Raw genomic sequence first — 23334 nt, 5'->3', positions numbered from 1 at the left:
AAAGTCCTGATAAATATTATGATTAGGATACGCATTGTGAATAAGAACATAATATATCATTGATATGCAAGTATGATCGAATAAGTATCGCAAATAATTAGCAAGATAAAATAGTTTATTCATGCTTATTGATTATCCCAATTGCTTCTCATATGGGACCTTTCATTTTATCTTTCGTTTTTATTCTTTTATTGTTATACGGCACTTAACAATGTAGCATTAATAACAATTAATGTTTGTAGAAAATAAAAAAAGGTTATAGGAATTAATAATCAAATTAAAGAGGAAACTGGAAACCAAATCATATGTGTGGGTGTTTCATGGTGGCAGCCGGAAAAGCAATGCACGTCTTCCCAGCTGCGGAGCCAACATGGGCCATTAGCTGTCGCTAACCTCAACAACTTCAAGTACCACCCTTTCGAATTTGTATATGACCCCTTTAATAACTAAGGCAAATAAAATAGAGAGACCATTTATTAATAATTTTTTTTAATTAAAACAAACCAAAACTACAACCTTTCCAAAATAGGGAGAGTCTTTTTAGAGATCATTACTGTGAAGAATCCACATCGGATGAGAAATCAATGTTGAACGATGACTTGGTTGTATACAATGAAAAATGAATGGAGGTCAATGGTTAAATGATAACTTGGTTATATAGAATGAAAAATGTATTTGATTCTATTGATAATGATGTTGTAATATGACGTTTCTAAAATATGAAAAGATGGTGCCAATTATAAATAAAGGTATATTTAATTTTTTTTAAACTTCTTATTCAATTTGTGACCCTATCATTATAAAATTCTATTCCACTACTGAATTTTCCTCTATTTTTATATTTCAGTTGTCCCGCACAACAAGGAAGTGCATAACACTTTTCCTTCCATAATAAATCTGCACGCAAGGCAGATCTGTGATTTGTCATCACAGGTATATGCACCCATATAAACGATAAAAAAGAACATTAATCCATGAGACGAATCATATAAATATAAAAACTATTAACAATAAGAAGTATGTGGATGTATATGTTATATAAGCATCTAATATGTAAAACTCCCTTGATATGAACCACAAATTCTTCGCACAGCAAGACAGACAAAAGCCATGAATGGTATGTACCAATTTGATAGCTGTGGTAGCAATCGGTAGATAATGAAAGTTGGTACAAATAAAAAAACTCGAATTGTATAAGAGTGTGTTAGAAAAAAAATTATAAAAGTAAGAGACAACTCAACAAGAGAGAGACTAGAAATTTGAGAGTGATTGGGAGGAGAAATCAAAGTGTAATTTCCTTCATTTATAAGGATAAGGATAAGGATAACTTGAAAGAGAAGCTCAAGTATTCTTGTTTACATCAATAACTTAAATGGGTAATCAAACTAATCCATTATATGTATGTGTGTGTATATATACACCCTTGATGATGAGAAAGAATTTAGGATGATGCTATCCACACACCACTTATTAATTTTTGTTCTTTTAATCTTCTTCAATTTATTTAATCCACCGACAGACAATTAAAGGAGTCTATATGAAAGGTAAAAAAAAGTGTGTAGAATAGCACCATCCTTGAATTTATACCTAGCTAATTGTATACAATCAATAATACATAGTTATTTTAAACTGAAACATGCAACTTTTGTTGTGGCTCATAAACTAAGCCGAATTTGGTGAACCACATGCAAAGAATGACTCCAACAACTTCAAATATCTCCCCTTCGAATTTTTATACGATCCCTCTAATAGCTAAGGCAAACAAAATAGAAAGACCATTTATTAATATATTTTTTAATTAAAACAAAATAAAAGTGCAACCTTTCTAAAATAGAGAGAGTTTTTTTAGCGATCAATATTGTGAATAATCCACATCATATGAGAAATCAATGTTGAATGATCACTTGTTGTATACATTGAAAAATGAATGGAGGTTAATATTTAAATGATAACTTGATTGTATAGAATGAAAAATCTATTTGATTATATTGATAATAATATTATGATAGGACGTTTCTAAAATATGGGAACATATCGTTACCGATTATAAATAAAAGTATACTTAGTTTTCAAAAGCTTCTTATTCGTGTAAAATTTATCTCCGTCAATGTATCTTCCTCTATTTTTGTATTTCAATTGTCTCGCACATCAACGAAGAGCATAAACTTTTCCTTCCCTAATAAATCTGCACTCAAGGCAGATCTGTGATACATGATCGTAGGCATATGCACCCACAAAGGACGAAAAAACATTAATCTATGAGACGAATCATAAATATATAATTATTATTAACAATAAGAAGTATATGGATTATATAAGCATCTCGAATGTCTAAGACTCCCGTGATATGGACCACAAATTCTTTGTACAGAAGGCAGACAAGCTATGAATGGTATGTACCAATTTGATAGCTGTGACAGCAATCCATTGATAATGAAAGTTGGTACAAACAAAAAAAATCTCAAATTGTACGAGGACGTGTTGATAACGTATTAAAAATAAAGTTTATGGGTAAGACACAAGAGAGAGACTAGAGAAATTAGAGAGTGATTGAGAGGAGAATACGGACATCCACATGGAAATAATATTACAACAAATATATATAACACGGATTCGGAACATCACTTTTCTACACAACTTTTGACATGTTTTTGTGAGACCCATTTTTTACATACACACTCGTTTATTTTTGTATTTTAATTTTCTTTGATCCATTCGATCCAATGATCAGAAATTGAAAGAAGTCTGTGAAAAATAGAAGGAACGTGCGGAATAGCACCATCCTTGAATTTATACCTAGCTAATTGTAAACAATCAATAATATATATAGTTATTTGAAACTGAGACATGCAACTTTTGTTGTGGCTCATAAATAAGTAAGCCGAATTTGGTGAACCACATGCGAAGAATGCTGGCCGGTTCTTGTGTTTTCTGCTACAAATTATTCAATACAAAATTTAACTAAGCACCTCTAAATCGTAAACTAGGTGCTTAAGGTAGGCATTTTGAACAACTGATAAATTACAAATACATGGACACATCTACTGCCTACGGTCGCCAAACTTACATATGTGCGGTCGCAAGCTTAGGAATCGCCATATGTGTATCCTACAAAATTACAAATACATACATCTACGACCAATGCTGTTGCAGAAACTGGTAACTTTATACATCTTCACTCACTTTTGCGGAAACTGGGATCTCTGAGATCTTAATTGTTGGTAAAGCGGGATGGCCATTATCTGGAGACGGAAGCAGCTTACCTAAATACAAGCTTTTTATGATCCAGCTAGCTGGCTGCCACAGGTGACCAACTCAATTCAGAAAAAAGGTGGAAGCTCAATTTTATAGGAAAATAGCATGTGAGACAATGTACTTGTAAAAGCAATTAATAATTACTTACCATCACTGCTATCCTCTGCTCGGACGCGCACTGCCTCAAGTGACGTGATGTCCTACTTTCATCCTCCGCAACAATGGCTCCCAAAGTAACTTTCTCTTTGTCCAAACTGTGGACTAACCACTGGAGGGTTTTAAAGACCTTCCCGCCTCCGTGCTGCACAACCCAGAAATATTATCAGAACGAATCAGACTACAGCGAAATGTATCTTCATTGGAAAGCTGGAAACACATATGATCCCACTAGATGATCCAAATGAATTGGAAGATTACAATTTTCTCCGTTCTGCATCACTTACTGACTCATAGAAATTAAACATTTAGTAAGACCGCAGAGTAAGATGCATGCCATGACCAAAATTTATGACAATGAATTTAGTTCCTGCCGAGAGTACCAATATCACAACTTTGACAGCAGGAGATACACCTTCATTCTACATTAACTCGACAACATTACATGGGGTAGGAGGAGATGGCAACTAGTGAGAGGGAGAACTTAGAAATGAAACTAAACTAACCAAGATGAACTATGTACTGTTTGAATTTCGGTGACAGATTAAGGTTATAACAACATTAATGACCCCTACCTTAATTATTTTTGCCAATTTGCTGTAGAAACTGTGCTTTCCGTGAAGCATGATTCCTACTTTTTCAAAAACATATTCGCAGTTGTGAAATGGCTCCCCGATAATGATATGCTCTGCATCAGCTCGATTCGGTAGTATCATGTATCTAATAATGATATTGATTTAGAATCATGAAACATCGAAGTATAAAAACTTACGGTACAATAAATGCCTACAATAACCAATTAACATGACCACAAAAAGTTAAAGCCCCAGGATCAAAGCAAATAGATCTGGAAAAAGGAGCCTAGGAAATCTATTTACTATATCACAAAAGAACAAGGCTCCTAGTGTTGCATTGTCCTGTGTCACATGTTCCAACCAGAGCTGTGAAACACAAAGCAGACGCTCCTTTCGCCAATACTCTAAGAATCTAAACTGTAACCAATCCCCACGACTAAAACAGATGGTAAAACTCCAAGAAAAATGCACCACTTACTTCTCAGGTGGTAAAATACAGCCTGCCGAAATTGAATTAGTAAGCCAATCAACTTTTAATATTAAGGAGTTCACTGCACAACCATACAAAAACTTGGTGGTCTGTAGCTGCAATGAATAAAGAATAACATGTTAAGAGTAGAAATAGGGCCATTTTCGAATACATGATAACCAAGTTTGAACTTCAGTCATAAGAAATAAAGTAAGAAAAAACAACCTTTTTCATACATAGAATAACGGGAAGATGGTAGCCATTGGATCGTACGCTTCTTTTTGCCCTTAAATTTGGAGAAGGAATATCAGAAAGAACAATGCCACCATGTTTCCATATTTCTCGTTCAATGTCCTTTTCCTTCTGACTAGAAAATCCTGTAAGCAGGAAGTCTATACCATGAAACAGTAATCTCTTCCCAGACTTAAGGTGACAATTTGTACAGCTACTTCTCTCATGACTTCGAAACTTGGGATGTTTCCATCTTTTACTTACTCTAGCATTTGAGCCTATACATTTAAAGTTTAGCAACATAATAAATTAGAACGATTTGTAGAGTTCATCAATTTGGACCAAATTTTAGAGAATCAATAGGCATGGCTTACAATATTTGGTTGAAGAATCTAGCTTTTGGAGGTTCTTGTTCAGCTGAACTGCAATATCTGCTTCACAGAAATGAACTCTCTTTTTCACTAACACATCTCTGTCAAGGAAGTTCTTGCATTCAGATTGTATAGTTTGGAGTTCCTCGTTTTGTTGAAGCTTAACAACATTTTCCGGCAACAAATCAAGTTTGAGATGTTTCTCCACAGTGGAATTGTTCATTAAAGGTTTAGAAGCCTGGATACGGAAACGTGACCTATGATTAAAAATAAGAGGCTGCCTCCTCTTTTTCAATGCTTGAATAGGTAGCTCATTCCCATTTCCTTCAGTCTCATGATAACTTCTCTTCTGATTTTTCAGTGTTCCAACAGGATTCGCATCTAAGGTAGTTTCACTGTTTCCCTCATCGTCTCTTCCAGCAGAATATGAGGATACAGTATTGGAAGGAAGCGACTCATTATAACTCCTTTTATCAGAAGATCTATTGCAGGGGACATCCTTATTCAAGGGATTCAGCCTCTGATCGAGTTCTAGTTCAAATGACTGATCACGATAAAAGCTTCCCCCATCAAAAATGGAAACAAGGTTTGGGAGAAGCGTACTATATGTCCTGAGTGAAATCATCTGCCTACGAACTGTGACTGGAGAACGCTCACCATTAATTATGGGCATAGATGGCCCGTCCTCATGGGGAAATTTAATAATTGGATTTGAAGATGTGTGTGAATTCTCCACCGCAAGTTCCAGTGTGGGTCTAAAGCATTCTTCATTATGATTTTCCTTATCCTTCTGATTGTGAGCTAATGTAAGACTAGCATTTTCTGAAGAAATACTGCACGGGACAACAGAACAAAGAGGATCTACTGGAGATAGGCTAGAAGATGTCACCACATCTTGAGAGAGCATTATCCCATTGTTATCTTCGTCATGTAAACCAGAAAAGGCTATGCTTGACTGTGATGTTCTATAAAACTTGGTGTCATGCACTTGCACAAAAGAGTTTACGTCTGGAGCAATATCTGCCGATTCTGAGAAAAAACTCGTCTCACCAGCAAAACACTTCATCACACTTTTAGTATTCTGTTTCAACTCTGGAGTAGCAGATGCATCCTGCCAAATGTATATTTGAAAAGGAACAAAAAACAAAAATATTATCAAAAACAAGAGAAGAAACTACAATAACAATGATGCTAATGATCGTATAAATGTTGCATTAAATAGTAAGTATGAATGACATAACATGAACCTCACTAAAGCCAATAACACCAAAATCCAAAATAGTAAATCTGCAACCTGAATAACTGCTTACAGGAGGTTTTAATTTAACAGTGGTATGTTTAATCTTGCATATTACTGTCAGGCAGGATGGTATAATGCATACAGTAGATATGCTTAAAACAGGAAAGGAATCTTGACATGTAAAAGAAGAAAAAGTGGTCACGTAAAGCTTCAAAACTATAATAGTTCCAACTGCTAAAGAGTATTCTGTGGAGTTGAGAGGGAAAGTATATGGAACATTCAGAAAGTACAGGAAATGGAAAGTGACCCTTTGCCACAGTGGTGGAAAAGTATTGAGCCCTGTATGACGGCGTGGGTTCGAACCCCGTCAGTGACTAATCTAACATCTAATCGAACAAAATCTATCGTTTGCTACAAAAAAAAAAAAAATGGAAAAAATACAGGAAATGTGAAGAGATAGTAGCAAAATAGAAATAAGCTTGATGATATTGGTATCTTAAGAAGCCATTGAATTATATGAATAAATGTAAGTGGTAGACCAAAACTTACCAACAGCACGGGCCTCAAAACTTAGATGCATTTAAAGAATGAAATTAAATAAACCACGTTTTAACATTGTAAAATGTAAAAGTGATCTTAGCAAATATGGTTGGATTTCTAGTCTGTATGTGATTAAGCTGTCTGAGACAAAACAAAGGGGAAATATTAAAAGCAGTGATATAAGAATAAAAATCTTTAAGGTATTCTAGAATTTTGCCAGTATCTAACGGGTTACAGCATAAGTTACTAAGCACTCATCTAGGTCTAGAATAATACATATAGAATTAACTTAATATTTGGGTAAGTGTAGATGCATAAGATTGAAACTGAATTGGGACAAATAAAAAAGTAAAGCACACACCTGGCCTGTCCAACCCCCTAACCACCGGCTCCTGAATCTGTTCGAAGCTAAGTAACTTACTGTATCTTCTCCCTCTACAGGACATAGAAAGCTTAATAAGAAGATAAATAAATAGCAAGAAATAAAGAATACACACATATGCCTAATCAAGAGTAGGGAAAAAGGAGGTGCATGGAAAAGGAAACGTTTCTCACTAGAGTTCCCTGAATCCCAAGCTTGTGGGCGGAAGTTTACATTGTTTTGATGCTGAAATGATGCTACATCCACCATAGAGCCAACTGTCTGGAAGCTAAACTTACTGAATTAGTTAACCCAATTGGAATGAGATAAAAAGTCCAGCATGCAGGCTGTAGCTAATCTTTTCCATATTAAGTGCACGAGAAATGACAGTCTAAACTAATTGCAATAAAAAAGATTTTTTTAGTTTTTTTCTATAACATATATATATATATATATATATATAATATCAGTTTTATATATTAGATAAGAGGAGAATGGGAGATCAGAGAAGGTGAATATGATTTTACCTGCTTCATGACAAAACCATCTGAATTTTTAAGAGCTGAAGGATCATATCTGGCCACACTGATATTTGAACCCAGAACAAGCTTATCATGAAACTGTTCCCTCTCATAGTTGACGGATTCTGGATGGAAGTTCTCTCTTGATTTGAGATCCATAACCAAATTCTGTCCTAGTTCTTTTTGCATAGGGATATCATCAAACTTGACACATTGAGCCCTGAGCTCTGAAGAATCAGATAGATTTACACACTCATACAGAATTCCAGAGAGAGGGGTCTCTTTCACTTGAGAAATAGCTGAATCACATGCACACTCATCAGAAGGTATGCTCTGAGACAGCCCTACATCTTTATATACATCGGCCATGGTGAAATCATCCAAATCTGAGAGAGAATCACAATTTTCAGTTTCCTCGGCTGGGCCATCTAAGGAATCATCTAGCCACTCCAATCTTGCTTTCTTTACTTGAAGGGCTGCTTCCAGTACCACTGCTGTTGGCAATACGTCCGAAGGCAACCCACTCCCCATTATTTCATTTATAACCAATGCTTCAGATGCTGCAATGGAGAGTTCAACTGCATCAGAGATGTCAGCTGCTTTCAGGTACCTGGTATCAAGCTTTTCACCAGAATGACTTGCTGATTTCTTGTTATTGGAGGGACAGGGTGGAACAGTATCCTCCCTGGGTTTTTCAATGGACTTTGGAGGTAAAGAATTTATCTCACCAACATTTAGGCCAATTTTGGAGTGGCTCTTCAATTCAGAACCCACTGAGGTGTTATTTAGTTGCACGGACAGAACTGTATTGGATTCAATATGATTTTGAGAAGCATCCAAAGGTTGAAGTGGGCTACATTGTGAATATCCATTTGATGAAAGATGAAGATGGAAATGAAGTACCTATACAATAAAACAGATGTACATTAGTGTATTATTGGTAAAGGTGGAGGCCTACGTACCCAGTTTAGGCATAGGCACAGAACTAATAATCTGCATGTTGTTTACTTTCTATGTTATTTTACTATCCTTTAACTTTTATTGTTTCGTTTTCAATGTAAGATCTTATTTTAGATCGTGTATACAGGCCATTCTTTGTACTTGAATCATAGTTTTCACATTGATTAGAGAATAGAAGATTGTAGTCAAATAAAATAGCTCTTGTTTTTCTATACTATGTTACCCTTCCCTCTGTTTTTTATCGGTATGTACTTAAAATGAAGCGAAAATGCATTGAAGAAGGGAAAATCTTAACCCTAGCCGCAGTGTGTTTCATCACGTGGTATAAGTAACCATTGACATTATGCAGCATTTTTCATGAACGATCAAATTTCTCATCTCTAGCTTCTTACCTCTAAAATATTCTTTGATTATACAAGATAAAAGCTTCAATATTTGACGAAAGTACTGAAAGCTAATTTAATTGAAAACAGAATCCAGAATCCATCTCCTGTTTGAGAGACAATTTGTTTGATTCTAAGATTCCTCTAATAGCTCAGGTACATCTCTCAGCTAATATGTACAAAGATTTACATTTTCCAGAACATGGTTTCAAAACATGCTGTTATGTCAATATATCACAAATTTAACACTAACTTCTAAAAAAGAAAAGTGGACCGATTTGTGAATTGATAGGACATGGTTAACAACATAAGAAAAGCAAAAGTAAAATCAAGTCATCCTTAAGAGCTTACATTTCCAGGAGATGAAGCAAAACTAACTGCAGAATTGTCTTCCCCAGATAAGAATAAATGACAGCTTTTGTACCCAACTTCCTCGCGTGAAAATGTATTAGCATCTTTTCCTTCACTAGTGTTTCCTTGAAAATTTCTCAAATCCTATTTAGTGCAATAAAGAAGACACATGAGAAAAGAGTTTAACCAATCCACGCCTCTCGGCTTTAGAACAAGCAGTAAATGTTAGAATATGGTTGGGATGGGTCTAGTTCCAACCTTGGACGCTAGCTCTAAGTTGGTACCCTTAAGTTCGTTGGTGCATTCATCCAATTGTTCTTTCTGGTGCTGCTGAAGCCAACCAGGAAGCCAAGCTAAATCCTGTAATTAGGAGAAAATTGGACATCATCATTGATTAACATAAGTAATCTCGGTAGTGTATATAACTCATCAATGTTATCATTAAACGCAATAACTCTTATCTATCTCCAAATTTGATGCTTCTATTGCCTCTCTTTTTTCATTACACCCCGTTCTCAAAAGTTCCCTTTAACTTTCCCATGCTTCCTTAGTAAAATTTAGTTTACTCATTTTTTAACTTTAAAAATTAAAAATTAATATGAAAAAAACAAGGAAGAAGATAAAAGCAAGGGAAAATCTTAGTGCCATGGACTTGCTTCCAATCAAAATGTCTCAGACTATCAAACGACTCTCCGTAAGCCTTCAGTTGTGGTATACCTTCTACTAACAGCTCCATTTACATAACAAAACCAAAGCTTTAAGAACAAAATCCCCTCTCATGGCATCTCGAACAACATACGAAAAAAATACGCTTTCACATTCACTTCGTAAAAATCAGCACATCAATAAAACTAAATAGGAAAAATTGATCTCATTTAACATATATAATTATAAAAACTAAACCACAATTTGTGTTCTGATTGTTTCCAAACAAACTTGATATAATTTAAGCGAAACACTTGTGTTACTCGTTCTACATTCAAAATTCAAACTTTACCCAATTCATTTTACTACCAGAAAACCCAAGGAAAACAAATGAACCAAATTATAAAGCGTCAATTTTCTACGAATTAGCATCCGAAATGCCTAATTGGTCCACTTAAACTACCCTAAATCAACTAATCGACGTCAAAATTTCACCACTCCTCTCTACCTTTTCGAAAATAATAAGAGTAAAATAAACTAGTTCATTATTTTGCTCCAATTTATCGGCAGCCAAACAAATGGTAAAATCCAGTCTTAGCAGAGTGGTAAATGAGGAGGAAAGGTAGAAAGACGCACCTCGGAGAACTGTGGAGAACGAAACCCTAACGTGTCGACAGAATGAGACATAATTAGCTGCTCCGCCCCTGCCGCCGCCTTGTGTTTACGCGCGCCGCTACCCCGGGTACGTCCCCTTATAACGAGAAGGAATCCTTGGCGCCAAGAGGACTCTAATTTGGCGGGTTTTGGAGTATATTTTTCCAAAGGGTAATTTTAGGGAGTTTAACTCTTAAGTGTCTTAACTTCAAGTAATTACGGAATTTTCTTTTTATATTTTTGTTAACAAACGATGTTTTATACTATTTTATATTATGAGGTGTGAGAAATTGAGTTTGTGACGCATTAAGTTCAAAATTAAGACTTTAATTATCAGGACAATTCACCACTTGCTATAATTATAAAAATTAAATAATTATAAACTTTGTAACATTCTACGGGAAGAGATCCTCTCCATATCTCTCTCACCAAAGCCACCAAGTCCACTCATCCAAGCCTTTAAAATTTGATCCAACAGTTATAAACAAGGAACCCATTAAAAACTTATAATAATTTAACCGTTGAATCAAATTTTAAATGCCCGAATGAGTGGACTTGGTGGCTTTGGTGGGAGAGATCCGGAGATGATCTCTTCCCACATTCTACACTCCCCAACAACTGTAAAAATTTTAGTAATTTTATTTCAACTCAACCATTTTTTCATTTTAGTGATTGAAATTAATATTTTTGTCTAGACATAACATTTGTCATTATTGAAAGGCTAAGCAGCACAATAGATCATACATGCCTCCAACCAGTGTTTTTAACACATGCTTGGAAATACTTCTCAATTTATTTTTTATTTTTTGGTTAAATCTTGGAAACACTTCTCTATATAGCACGTTTGTTCATAAGCACTTTTACTCTAAACACTTTCTTTTAGAAGCATGTTGCGATTTTAAATGCTTCTTAAGAAGCGCTTGAATTGCTTCATGAGGAAGCATGTGCTTCTATAAAGCTTTCTATGTTCCACAAGCATTTTTAACTTTTCATGGCAAATGTTGGCATTAGAAGTGCTTTGAGTTACTTGAAAACGCTTTTAACTATTTTAAAAGCACTTACAAAATCTGTCATTTCTCACAGCCCATATTCTTCCAAAATGACATTCTCCACAACTCGTGTACTTTGATTTACATTCTGCTGTTCAAAGATGTATCACAACATACATCCTAATAATTACTCAGATAAACTGGTGATGAGAAAGAAGAAAAGCTTTTAGTAAATTTTACATATCAGAAAATTACGCGGCTTCATTGCCTAAGAGATATTGCTGACTTCGCTCGCAGAAGGCTCCGGCTGAATCTCTGACTCAACCTGAATCTGGGAGGGTTCAGGCTGGGAAGATTCAACCACACTTGGCGCCAAGGCTTCGATTGTCTCTGGTTTGAACTTGTTGATGTAGTAACTAAGTGATGGCCCAGAGTAATCTACCTTCTGCACCACCGGAGGTGAGTTCTTACCTACTTGGAGGAGTATTGATGAAGCTGCAGCAACAGCAATGAGGGCAATCCCAGCTGCGATTGCTGCTGTGTTCTCAGCTCCATCGGCAGAAGACCCTGCAGTTCCTGAGCTTATCACGCTTTCTGCTACGTAAACTGCAGGCTGGAAAATGTAGACAAGCTAAGAAAGTTGGCGCACTGTAACGTGACATATATGATATACTCGAGTGTTGAGCAAATAAGAGAGGAAAAGAAACAGAACCACCAAACCCTACGAACTGATAGCCACAATATACATTAGTAGGTTTCAAACATCTCTTTTGAGGGTGTGGTTAATGAACTTTCTATACCCCTCTGAAGCGTGTGCGTTACAAGAGTTATGATCAACGTTTTCAGCTTAAAGTAAACTATACTCTCCACTTCCTGAGGCAAGACTTATTTACTAGTTAAAAAAATACGAGAAAGAGAATGACGTTCACCATTTTCTCAACAGCAACTTTCAATTTCTTCCATTCCAACTAAAATACTCGATTAAGCTAATGATCCATCAGTTTTAAGTATCGCTGAATCTCATGGTAATTCACTACACGTCTTGTCAGGAGGCAAGACTTATTTACTAGTACAAGAATATGACAAACAGAATGATGTTTACTACTATCTCTACTACAGCTCTCTAATTCTGCAATTCTATAGAAATACTCGATTAGGATAGTACATGATGCTCGGCATCAGGAAGAACTACAAGTTTACTTTCAAAATTTTCCAATATACAAAACCCAAAAAGTTTGGTCATATGAACTGAAAATTTGGTCTTGTGAAGAAGATGTCAACTGTGATTTTCCATTTTCTGTTGGCATTACTTTTCTCAGGTCATCCTTGTTTTTTGATCTAATGTATCATCGCTCAACCAAGCTCTGAATAACTTTTTAGAGGTTTTTTTTTTCGTAATGATCAGTTATAATCATTCTGTCCGGTACATTCAATGTTTTTTTGGCTTCAAAATTTCAAATAAGAAATAAAACACCGATTTCTCAAAGAAAAACAACAAAAAAGAGAAAGGTAAAAAGAGGCAGGAATGCAGAAGTCTAGCACAGTGTAAAAATTCAATATCTACTAACCTCCACAGAATATATGTTTGTCTGTCCAGCAGTGTCCTTCTCAACGTATCCAGTCCAACCCCGATTGCGGGGTGGAAATGTCCCAGAAATTTTTGTCTTCTCACCAGCCAACCATTCCACGCTCACTTTTCCAACCTATTCACACCACAAGAAAAATATCAAAATATATTTGTTCAATTATCCTTTTTCTGTCAAGTAGAATGCCAATAAACATGTCATTGACCCTAGAAATCCCCCGCTCTTTAATTGTCAGTTTTCGTTCCTGGTCAGATTTGTTTTCCATGAGAAAGAAAGACTCGTGTGAGGAAGAAGGATGTGGGCACCACAGCTTGGAACACTAGGACCCAAAGAATAGTTCAACATTTGTGGTTTGAGAGTTTCACTCCAATATGTTTTGATTTCTTAACTGATGGTTGGAAATCTTTTCTCATCCACAGATGCCTATGGGCTACCGCTGGTCGCAGAGATTTACAAACTAACTTCTTTCCATTGCAATTATCGGTGCAAAGGGAGACTTGGATAGTATACCAACAGCTTCAAGGCATGGGTGAGGTGAATCATAACAGGACTTTTAAGGAATAACTTGCTATTAAAGTTCCAATTATGCTACGAAAACAACGAAAAACTATATCAAATTCCAGAGTCCATCAAAGACCAAGAGTAGTCGAGTTGCCTCTTCCCTTCGGGAAGTCACTCTTCAAACTGCCTAAATGCCATGAGGATGCGCGGTAGATAAGTCCACAAAACAAACACAAACACAAACACCACGCAAAAATCTTCATTTATTTGTCTTTCAGGAATCAAACATATTGGTTTGCAATGTGATTGAAATCCTGAATTAGCGTCCTAGGGAGTAACAACTCTCCCCAATTACTACAGCAAACATAACTGGAAGTGAAAAATTAATCGGGAAAATGACCAATTACATATGGTTAAACTTAATCCTAAATTAGGGTCTCTGTTTACTGTAGAATCCAATCCAGTAATCTGAGATTACCAACCCATCACGCAAAAAGCTCCAACATTGATGGGTTAAATTCAAAACTTTTGCTTGCCTTAATTAATCAATTAACAATCTTACACCAAACACCTAGGTAGAGTTTATATGCATACATATGTATATATACATATATGAGAGAGAGAGAGAGAGAGAGAGAGAGAGAGAGAGAGGGTTACCTCCTTGTCGGGAGCACATTCTTCCACATTACAGTCAGCATCTTCAGTGGAAGCTCTAACTACAGTGAGATGATTAGCTTTATGAAGTTTTCTGGAGAAGAAGAAGCTCCTTTGTTGTGTAGGAAATGTGCACGTGAATGTGTTTGCTGCTGCAATCAGAGCTTGTGCTGCGGCTGCCATTCTTTGCAGAATAACACTCAGACACTCAAATGCAAAGTAAATTTTGTTGGGGAGTTTTATTGTGGAGAGGAGAGACAAAAGTGATGCAGAGGAGGAGGAGAGGGAAGGATGATATTTTTCCCACTTGCGGATTGGTGTCCTTTGCCTTGTGTTGGAGGTTTGGTGGATACTAAGATGGCTACGTCATCTAAATGATTTTTATTTTTATTTTTTTTAACTTTTTCCTTTTTTTTCTTAAAAATAAACTGAAACAAATTACAAACAGTGAAACGAAGATTCTCGGCGGATCTTAAAATCATACATTTCAAAATTTAACCTGGAAATGACAAAACTAGGATAATTATTGAGAATATGTAATCAATTTAAGATTTTAATTTTAATCTATGGTCATGTTAAAAAAATTTGATTGTTCGTCACATTTGTTACTGTATTTGAATTTATATATCTTTTTGTGATTTGAAATGAAGTATTTGCAGTTTATTCTATCTTGCAATAACAATTTTATGTTTTCCTAATTTGTATAAAACCCCAACGATTGTAATTCACACTATACCAACAAAGAGCTCACATAGCTTAAGACCAACTCAAAATGCACAACCATAATTCAATAGCCTTCGTTTTAATCTTTCAATTATTAATTTTGCCTCATGAACTCAAAACGCACAAAATATAATATATCAAAACATAATAAACTCTTGTCTTTTGGCATATTTCATTGGTCCAATATGTATTTTCCATAAGGAAAACTTATGAAATCACCGTTGCACCCTCTTGAATGTTCCCCCCTAAGATCATCTCCAATCCTTGGGCTAAAAACTAAATTTTTTAGCCCGGAAAATTTGGCTTTTAGCCCAGAAACATATTTTCTGCTCCAACCATTTTGCCCTAAAATTTTAGCCTGTAATTATTAAAGAATGAACTTAGGCTAATTTTTTTCTTAAATCAATTTTAAAAAAATAATAAATATGTAGATTATTGTAAATTAATTTTATGAACATTTTAATCTAAAAAAATTTAAATTCCGATAAACATTTGGCATTTAGCCCGGGGGAAAGCTGGGGGGGGTATTTAGCCCAGAAATAACATTTGGCATTTAGCCTAAAATTTTAACATGGGTTGGAGAGTGTTGGGGGGGGGGTAATTTGGGGGGTAATTTGGCTTTTAGCCCAGGTTTGGAGATGATCTAAGCTTTCACCTTATTGAGTTATATAGGAACGTTGGGATGAATTCTTTCTTGGGATGAAAAAATGTAATTTAACGAGTTTTGCCACAAAGATATATATTGGATCAACAAAAGATGTCAAAAGAGGGTAGACAATTATGTTTCGATAAGACTGAATCTGTGAATTTTGAGTTTAAAAAAAAACGACCAACTGAAAAAAGTAAATTTTGAGGCCATTATATTTTGATAAGACTAAATATGTGTGTTTTGAATTCTTTAAAAAAAAAAAAAAAAAAAAGAGTTACTGAAAAATAAAAATCTAAGATCATTATATTTCGATAAGATTAAAACGGCTGCACCAACAACGAAGTTTTGGGTTTGGAGTCGTCATCATTTGACTTTTGTTCTGTAGATGATTATATTATGGCAAGCAGAGATCTCTAACCCAACCCATACTTTATGGAGTTAGGAATGTGTCATGGGTCGATGGAGACCGACCGGCACGACGACGAGAACGGCGGAGATGTCAGGCTCGCGAACGAAAGTAAAGGAGGCAATGTGGTACTGCCGCATGCTTCAATGTACTGCGACATTCGTACGGTGTCAATATTTCTGGCCGTTACGATCTGAAGAGTGGCATCGAAGAACGCTTGGGGAAACCATATGCAAAGAATCAACAGGGATGGATTCATTGAGGTTCGAAATTCATAAAGGAAGCTCTGCAGGAGGAGGACAAGGCTACTTCCGAATAGGAATCGAATATGATATTTTATATTTTTTTTTGTTACGTATCTGACCGTAAAATGGGGATAAGGCTAGCCGACATTCACCTCTCCCAAACCCTACGTAAAGCGGGAACCTTGTGCACTGGGTACGACCTTTTTTTACGTATCTGACCGTGATACGGTGAATGTACGTAAATGCATGTACTGTAACCAAGTCCCTAAATTACTGAGTTTTGAGAAAATTTGATTTGTTTTGTTACCCAAGAAATCAGAGAAAATTTTATCCAAAAAAAGGGACAAGGCAGACAAATAGAAAAAGTATCGTCGAATGCTATATAACATAAACCAACAGTACATCATCCATCAAAGAAAACAGCACTCTCGACAACATTAAACCTTTACCCGCTTGTTACCAAAGGGCCACTCCAACTGCAGAGGCTCCAGAAATTGCAATCACGCGGCGAATGCCAATATAAGAGAGGACGTTATGAAAGATCGATCAGACGAAGACATGATCGATCGTTTACAACCTCAAATCCCACTTCCTGCACTCGCTACACCAGTCTTATGTTACATGGTACACCACTTCATCCCATTATGCAATCCACTCGCGAATTGTCAAAACCTGAGTTTTCGTCTTTGTGAAGCTGAAATATTTCTGAAGCTTCTTCAACATACTTGGCCACTTAGCTAATGTTTTTCGGTACCCTTTTGTTTGCCTGCAAACCAAAACTCACTTTGACATAAAAGAGAAGCCTGAAGAACGTACAAGAGAAAAAGAAAACCACAGGGGAGATTAAACATGTTAAAAAAGCATACACGATAAGGTTACAAGCGAATAGAAATACGTCCCTTTTATAACTTACCATCAACCCAGAACCATAGTCACACTTACCAGAACAAAAGATGCAAAGAAGAAGAGCGTCTCCACAGCCTCACATGTGCTGTTAAACATCAGCTCGATGCATACCATATTTAACTGAAACATTTATTTTTTGTACATAAGCATTGCATAATGTGGGAAAATTCTCAAATACAAAGTATTAAAGATATGTATGGTGCAACTTCATGACATGGAGATGATGCATTTACTAAAGCACGGGATGGAGAAGCAAGAAATACAGCAATGAAATTGCAGCAGAGAAATCAAAAAGCTAGAGAGCTTCCTAAAAGGACGGGCAAGGAAACTGAAGAAAACGCCCATTGGATTCCCACACCAAAATATGCACTCTGCATTCATCAACAGAGCCCTAAAAAGAAATATAAACTTTGACGTTTACCCAAAATTTTGTGGATATCCTTTGTTGCAGTTACCAATCAATCAAACTGAGTTTTCAACCATAGCCTAATGTTTTCAGGTGCCTAGTCTCCATAACTTACAGCCCCATTACCACATTTACCACTCAGAGAGAGTGCTCCACTATCTACATGTTCAATAGTCATCTTTAACAATACACAGAAGAAGGCATTATTATGATGTAGTTATGGAAACCCTTTCACAATCAAGAGCTAAAGCTATGATTTAGCTTGGGATAAATAGAAAATTAGAACTTTTACAAGTTATGTCTTATAGCTTTGGGAAAATGAACCTGATTAGTGGTCACGACTTCAGTACTAGCCTACTAGGACTTGCAAAACAATTTCACTCGTTAAATTTCAACCGCGTTAAGTCATTTATGTTCATCCAACCAAACTCAACCTAAGGTACCTTGAACTACTCCCACCTAACTGAGCTTTGAAGATCACAATATCAGGTTTAGGCCACCTTTAGATGAATCAACAACTGAGAAAGTCATGGCACAAAATATCCATTGAAAAATATACATCACTGACTGCTCATCACATCCTTAAAACAGTACAGGATCAATCAAAAGATGATGCATCCAAGGAGACAGAAGTAAATACAGAAAACAACTTGGGGGTCTCTCCTATAAAGTCATTATCAGATAACAAAATACATTTTCTAGCCTGCAATATAGTACAATCAAAGGTCTATAGAAGGGTGAGTTGAACACACAGAAGAACTAATCAATATAGTTACCATCAGTTACAAGATTTGGAGGAGATCCAACAGAACCCAACAGCTTAGGCCTGCTTATCCAGTACTGGTGAAACCTCTGCCTTGCGTATTCCATGTAGTCAAAGTCAATTTCATTCACATGTTCCTGAAAAAATGAATGCATAATTAATATTTCCTCCAAGAAACAAATGAATGCACGATTACTATTTCCTGCCAACTTAAATATAGCCACACGAAAGTATTTCTACGCATTATGTATATCAAGTAGGAGGCAGGTAAATCCTTGATCACAATTAAAAATCAGAAAGACATCCTGTCATCAACAGGTTAGCTTATAGGATAAACTATCATATAAAAAACCTAAGGCGTTAACACTCATTATGGAAGCCACAAGAGTGCAAGTGCCTAGTCAAAGTGGCAATAGGTTTCTATGATAATAAGGTTCTAGCCACAAAGACTATGTTGAAACGACAAGTACCGAAATTATTCCCCATAAGCCCCAAAAGAGATGGCTTGCAAGGGTATAGTTCTCAACATCTTGAACCAGCTGCTCCACTTCGCTCTCAGTAGGTTGATTGCCTGCATACAAATCCCACAATTCAGAAAAAATAAAATAAATCTTCCAATTTCTTGAGAGAGAGAGAGAGAGAGAGATTACAGCATAATCAAGAAAATAATAAATATTACCAGAAAAACTCAGATACAAACAAACAAACCGCTGACGCTCCTCTGAACCTGTTGTGAGTGGCAGGTCAAGTTATAGCATGGAAACAGAAGGAAATAAAACAAGATAGATATAAAAACATGTGCCACAACAACAGATGACAAACCAGGATATTTGCTGTAGTCCAAAATATGAGGTGTATCAGTGTGATAGTCAGCTGCCATCTCACAGAAATGATTTGCTATGTCAAATGCTACAGCATTATAACTTGCATATTCATAGTCCTGGCATGAAAGGTAAATATAATATCAGAACCAAAGAATTTTATCACTGTTGTTCATGCCCTATTGCACATTGTAGATGACATACTTGGAAATTCCATATATGCCAACAAACATGGTGCTCAATTTGCTTCCCAAGAAATGAAAAAATAAGAAGAAAATTATAGAACTTTCTTCTAGAAGTACAGTCAAATCCATACTTCCTCAGTAAATGAATCCTTCCATCGAAACATCATATGCGATGACGCTTAAACTTTAAACCTATATACATACATATAGAAACTGAAATATTATGTCCAGATGATTAATGATGATCTCAGTGCTAATCTTTTTTTCTGGTATTGTTCACAAGTTGGATTATATTGTGAATTTCACAGACATGAACTATTTGAAATACTTGGTATCCCTTCTAGTAATGACATCTCCCATACTAAAATTAGGAAATCATCTAAGCATAGTACAGATAACTAGGTATTCTATTGTTGCATGTAAATGAAACGTCTTAACTACTTGCTTAAATCGAAATTTAATGATCAAATGAAAAATAAGATTTTGCTGCCAAAATTCAGGTGAGAAAAAAAAATTGAAATTAAAAGCAGAATGAGAAACTTACGATTACGGTTATCGATTTACTCTCTTCCTCAAGCATTATATTACCATACTGTAAATCATTGTGGCAAAAACCAATGCGTTGATGAGGCCCTGAGAGCTCTTTCTCCAGTAACGGGATTTCCTTTTCAATGGAATCTAACTGAAAGGAGTTAGCTTCTTCTGGTGTAGACAATCTCTTGGCCGTACTGAGCCAATTTCTGGGGCATTTACAAAGAAGTGAGTGAAGCTATAATAACAGTAGGACCAGTAATTTATGCGACAAATTAAGCTCATTTGATTTAGACACATAGCATTATCTCAAATTTTCAGAGAATAATAGAGCAGAAACGAAGTAACGTACCGCAATCTATCCCAGAGGGTGACAACCTTTGGACCAGGCATATCAAGTTCGTGGAACTCCTTCAATTTAGAAGCTATAAGAGCAGATATATCCGGATCACGTAGATCACATGCTGAGAGTGTCTGAAAATGTACAAGTGAAAGTGGTAAAATCAGGAAACGAACAAAAAATGTTCTTCCATAGTTTGAGCTACATAACTCTTTAATTCACTTCTTATGCAATTTATCCATGTAACCCAAGAAATTAAAAATAGATGTTTTTTATCTTTCTCATGCATAACCACCAATAGAAGGAATTGTAAAACCCAAATTAATCAATTCCTGAAAAAACTATTATTAGTTACAAAAGTTGATCTTGAGCTAGGGAGGTTAGTCATAAAACACTACGACATGACAATTTAGCATGGCAATCTTAAGCACTAGAAGTATACTGAGAATTGATAGAAAAAAAGAACATGGTGCATACAATATACTCCTAAACCCAAGTAGAAATGGTGAAAGAATATTGTGTGTTCTTAAGAAATTCATCAGTAACGATCCATAGAAAACAACATTTTTTATTATTAGTTTAAGTGCAAATTATGAGATTGATAGAGAACGACAGCAAGATAAATAAACATGAAAGTACCCGTGCATGGATGAACTCTTCAATTCGGCCATTTGGAAAACGCCCAAGCAGACGAGGTCCCTGACCATTCTTTGACATGTGTTCAAATGTCCGGATCTCATTATCCCTGTCAAAGAACACCTCGACACCCTCACCATAAATCCTAACCAGAACTTTATGTGACAGTTCCCCTGTCCTTGATGGCCACTTTATTTGGAAAACCTCATTAGTCATTGCACCCTTGAGAGGGATCACCTGCAGTGCCTTTGAATCTACCACATCTTCCCACTGGGAAGCCATTGATTGTAGAATCTCCCTAGCTTCTGCTGGAATACGATCTTCTCTGTTGTTGACATTTTCCATGGTGCCCATGATAAATGATTATGCTGCACATCCACACCACGACGATGTCGATGAATGTTACCCAAGCAACCTAATATCTTGGTGTGGAAATGTTGGATCCAAGAAAAATAAGCAAAGAATGTAATACGATTGTTTGACAGACTCCCTAAAAAAACATGTATTCTTAACCGTCTAACATGACCTAAAGCCAACAAATTTAACCAGATACAAAATAATAGCTGTAAGAATGCTAATGATCACAAAATTCCGAAAGGAAAAAAAAAAAACCAATATGACTAAACTATCTTGAAGTCAAAAACCGCAGCAACTAAACATCTGCGTATTGGAAAATCAGGCATAATTAGCACGCCATTGCAGTCTAAACATGTGTATAAAATCATTTTTGGCATCAAATTACACTAAAATTTGTGTCCATCACTCTCCGACTGCGGACAATTCATTCAATTCCATAACACATTACAAAAAAAAAAAAAAAAAAAAAACGAATGGAAGCTGCCCAAGAAGCAAGGAACCAATGAATTACCACATTATATTCCATCTTAGGCAATAACAACCTATAACATGCAATAATGCCCACAATTCTGAAACTTGCAGATTAATGAAAAGGGGAAAATTTCATTCCCTTCAACAAAACAAACAGAAAATAATCCCAAATTCACATGCAGCATGCAAGATGCAACTTTCTCATTCATTTCTCAGCAATCCAGTCCCTTTCCCACCAATTCTCCGTTACCAACACAACACCCGGATTCTCAAGAACCAAATTGAAATTAAATAAAATAAAAAGATTTCCTCTTTGATGTTGCATGCAAATTATTGGGTACTATTAGAACAATAACAATACCTGGAAAGAAGAACCGAACCGCCGGACCGGAAGGAAGCTGAGGAAGAGGACCGCACGAGAAGAGGGCACGGAAGGTGGGCTATAAGAAAGCAGAAATACCTCGAGGTCGTGCGATTTCGGGGAGGAAGGGAAGGGCGGTGGAACGGAAGCGGGAGGGGACGGTGGTGGTTTTGTTGGTAATATTTTGGGATTTGAGCGGGTTGGCAGAGGAATTTGGGCCGTTGGATTTCGGCTGTGAGGAAAGAAATGATTGTTACCTTTTACTTGTGAGTGACGAACTGCCCAAATGCGTGTTATCAACTTCGGCACCCGGGAGACAAACCCGTCTAACAAATGTGTGGGCTAACTACCTTCAGGTGATTTTTAAATTGGGCCATGAGGTTTTGTTTTTTCATATTGCTCTGTAATGTTTTAAAAGTTTTGAATGTTTCAACATCTAATTATTCCTTAAATTAATGAGTTTTTTAGGCTCTGTAATGCAAATGTGGCTTATATGTAAATTTAGTTACGGATTTTATACTCATCATGTTATCAATTTAATAAAGATTCAAATAATTCATTAGACAAAAAATGTAAATTAATATCATTTTAAAACATTAGGGGTAACATGAGCAAATTGAAACCTCATGACCTATTTAAACATTTTCAAAATTTTTAATATCCACGTGGGCCCTAGATTGCCACGTCACAGGTTAAGTGATATTTTAACAGAAAACTTGACAGATGTATGAAACTGTCTAATAATTATCACTTTAGGTACCAAAGTGAGATGAAAAAAACTTGATGTATGAAATGTTGAAAATCAAGAAACTTCAAGGTATGAGATATACCCCTAAATTTCAATTTTTTAACTTTTTAATATCCACGTGAACCCCATATTGATACGTGGTGCCCAGTCATAGTCCATGTGAACGCCATGTCGTCAGTTCACGAAGATTTTGACGGAAAACTTAACGAATGTATGAAAGTGTTTCAAAATTATAACTTTAGATAACAAATTGAGACAAAATAAACTCGATGTATGAAATGTTGAAAACCAAAAATTTTAAAGTAATAAACTGAGATTAATCATAATATAAATACATATATTCA

At 35.8% G+C, this 23334-nt stretch overlaps 3 protein-coding genes across 8 annotated transcripts; all 3 read right to left on the bottom strand.

Moving 5' to 3' along the window:
* Positions 1–2854: 2854 nt before the first annotated feature.
* Positions 2855–10886, bottom strand: LOC103407413 (uncharacterized). Its single transcript, XM_008346343.4, has 12 exons — positions 10695–10886; positions 9672–9773; positions 9414–9557; positions 7726–8622; positions 7393–7480; positions 7199–7272; positions 5061–6168; positions 4681–4964; positions 4465–4571; positions 3987–4131; positions 3404–3556; positions 2855–3297 (listed from the first exon to the last, which is right to left on the bottom strand). The coding sequence occupies exons 1-12, from the start codon at positions 10743–10745 to the stop codon at positions 3166–3168; spliced, it is 3285 nt and encodes a 1094-aa protein (XP_008344565.2). The 5' UTR covers positions 10746–10886; the 3' UTR covers positions 2855–3165.
* An 849-nt stretch (positions 10887–11735) lies between these two features.
* Positions 11736–14790, bottom strand: LOC114823185 (protein MAINTENANCE OF PSII UNDER HIGH LIGHT 1-like). The gene is made up of 3 exons (XM_029098596.2): positions 14446–14790; positions 13270–13404; positions 11736–12314 (listed from the first exon to the last, which is right to left on the bottom strand). Exons 1-3 carry the CDS (start codon positions 14623–14625, stop codon positions 11970–11972), a joined length of 660 nt encoding a protein of 219 aa, XP_028954429.1. The 5' UTR covers positions 14626–14790; the 3' UTR covers positions 11736–11969.
* Positions 14791–16822: 2032 nt separating this feature from the next.
* Positions 16823–22534, bottom strand: LOC114823183 (probable choline kinase 2). 6 transcript variants are annotated; one of them, XR_003771295.2, is made up of 10 exons: positions 22243–22534; positions 21057–21421; positions 20430–20551; positions 20091–20286; positions 19363–19480; positions 19220–19267; positions 19011–19111; positions 18554–18677; positions 17408–17491; positions 16823–17268 (listed from the first exon to the last, which is right to left on the bottom strand). XR_003771295.2 is itself a non-coding variant. In XM_070817848.1 (9 exons), the coding sequence occupies exons 2-9, from the start codon at positions 21405–21407 to the stop codon at positions 17203–17205; spliced, it is 1089 nt and encodes a 362-aa protein (XP_070673949.1). In that variant the 5' UTR covers positions 21408–21421; positions 22243–22534; the 3' UTR covers positions 16823–17202. The 6 variants fall into 6 exon arrangements, 2 of the variants coding, with proteins under 2 accessions (XP_070673949.1, XP_028954427.1); XR_003771294.2 differs by having other exon boundaries at positions 16823–17231; XR_003771296.2 differs by having other exon boundaries at positions 16823–17231; positions 21057–21475; positions 22243–22508.
* Between the last annotated feature and the right edge of the window lie 800 nt (positions 22535–23334).

Source organism: Malus domestica, chromosome 02 (genome assembly GCF_042453785.1).
Source record: "Malus domestica chromosome 02, GDT2T_hap1".
In the NCBI taxonomy this organism is placed as follows: domain Eukaryota; kingdom Viridiplantae; phylum Streptophyta; class Magnoliopsida; order Rosales; family Rosaceae; genus Malus; species Malus domestica.
The sequence above is the reverse complement of the archived record's forward strand: the minus strand, read 5'-3'. Positions and strand labels throughout refer to the sequence as shown.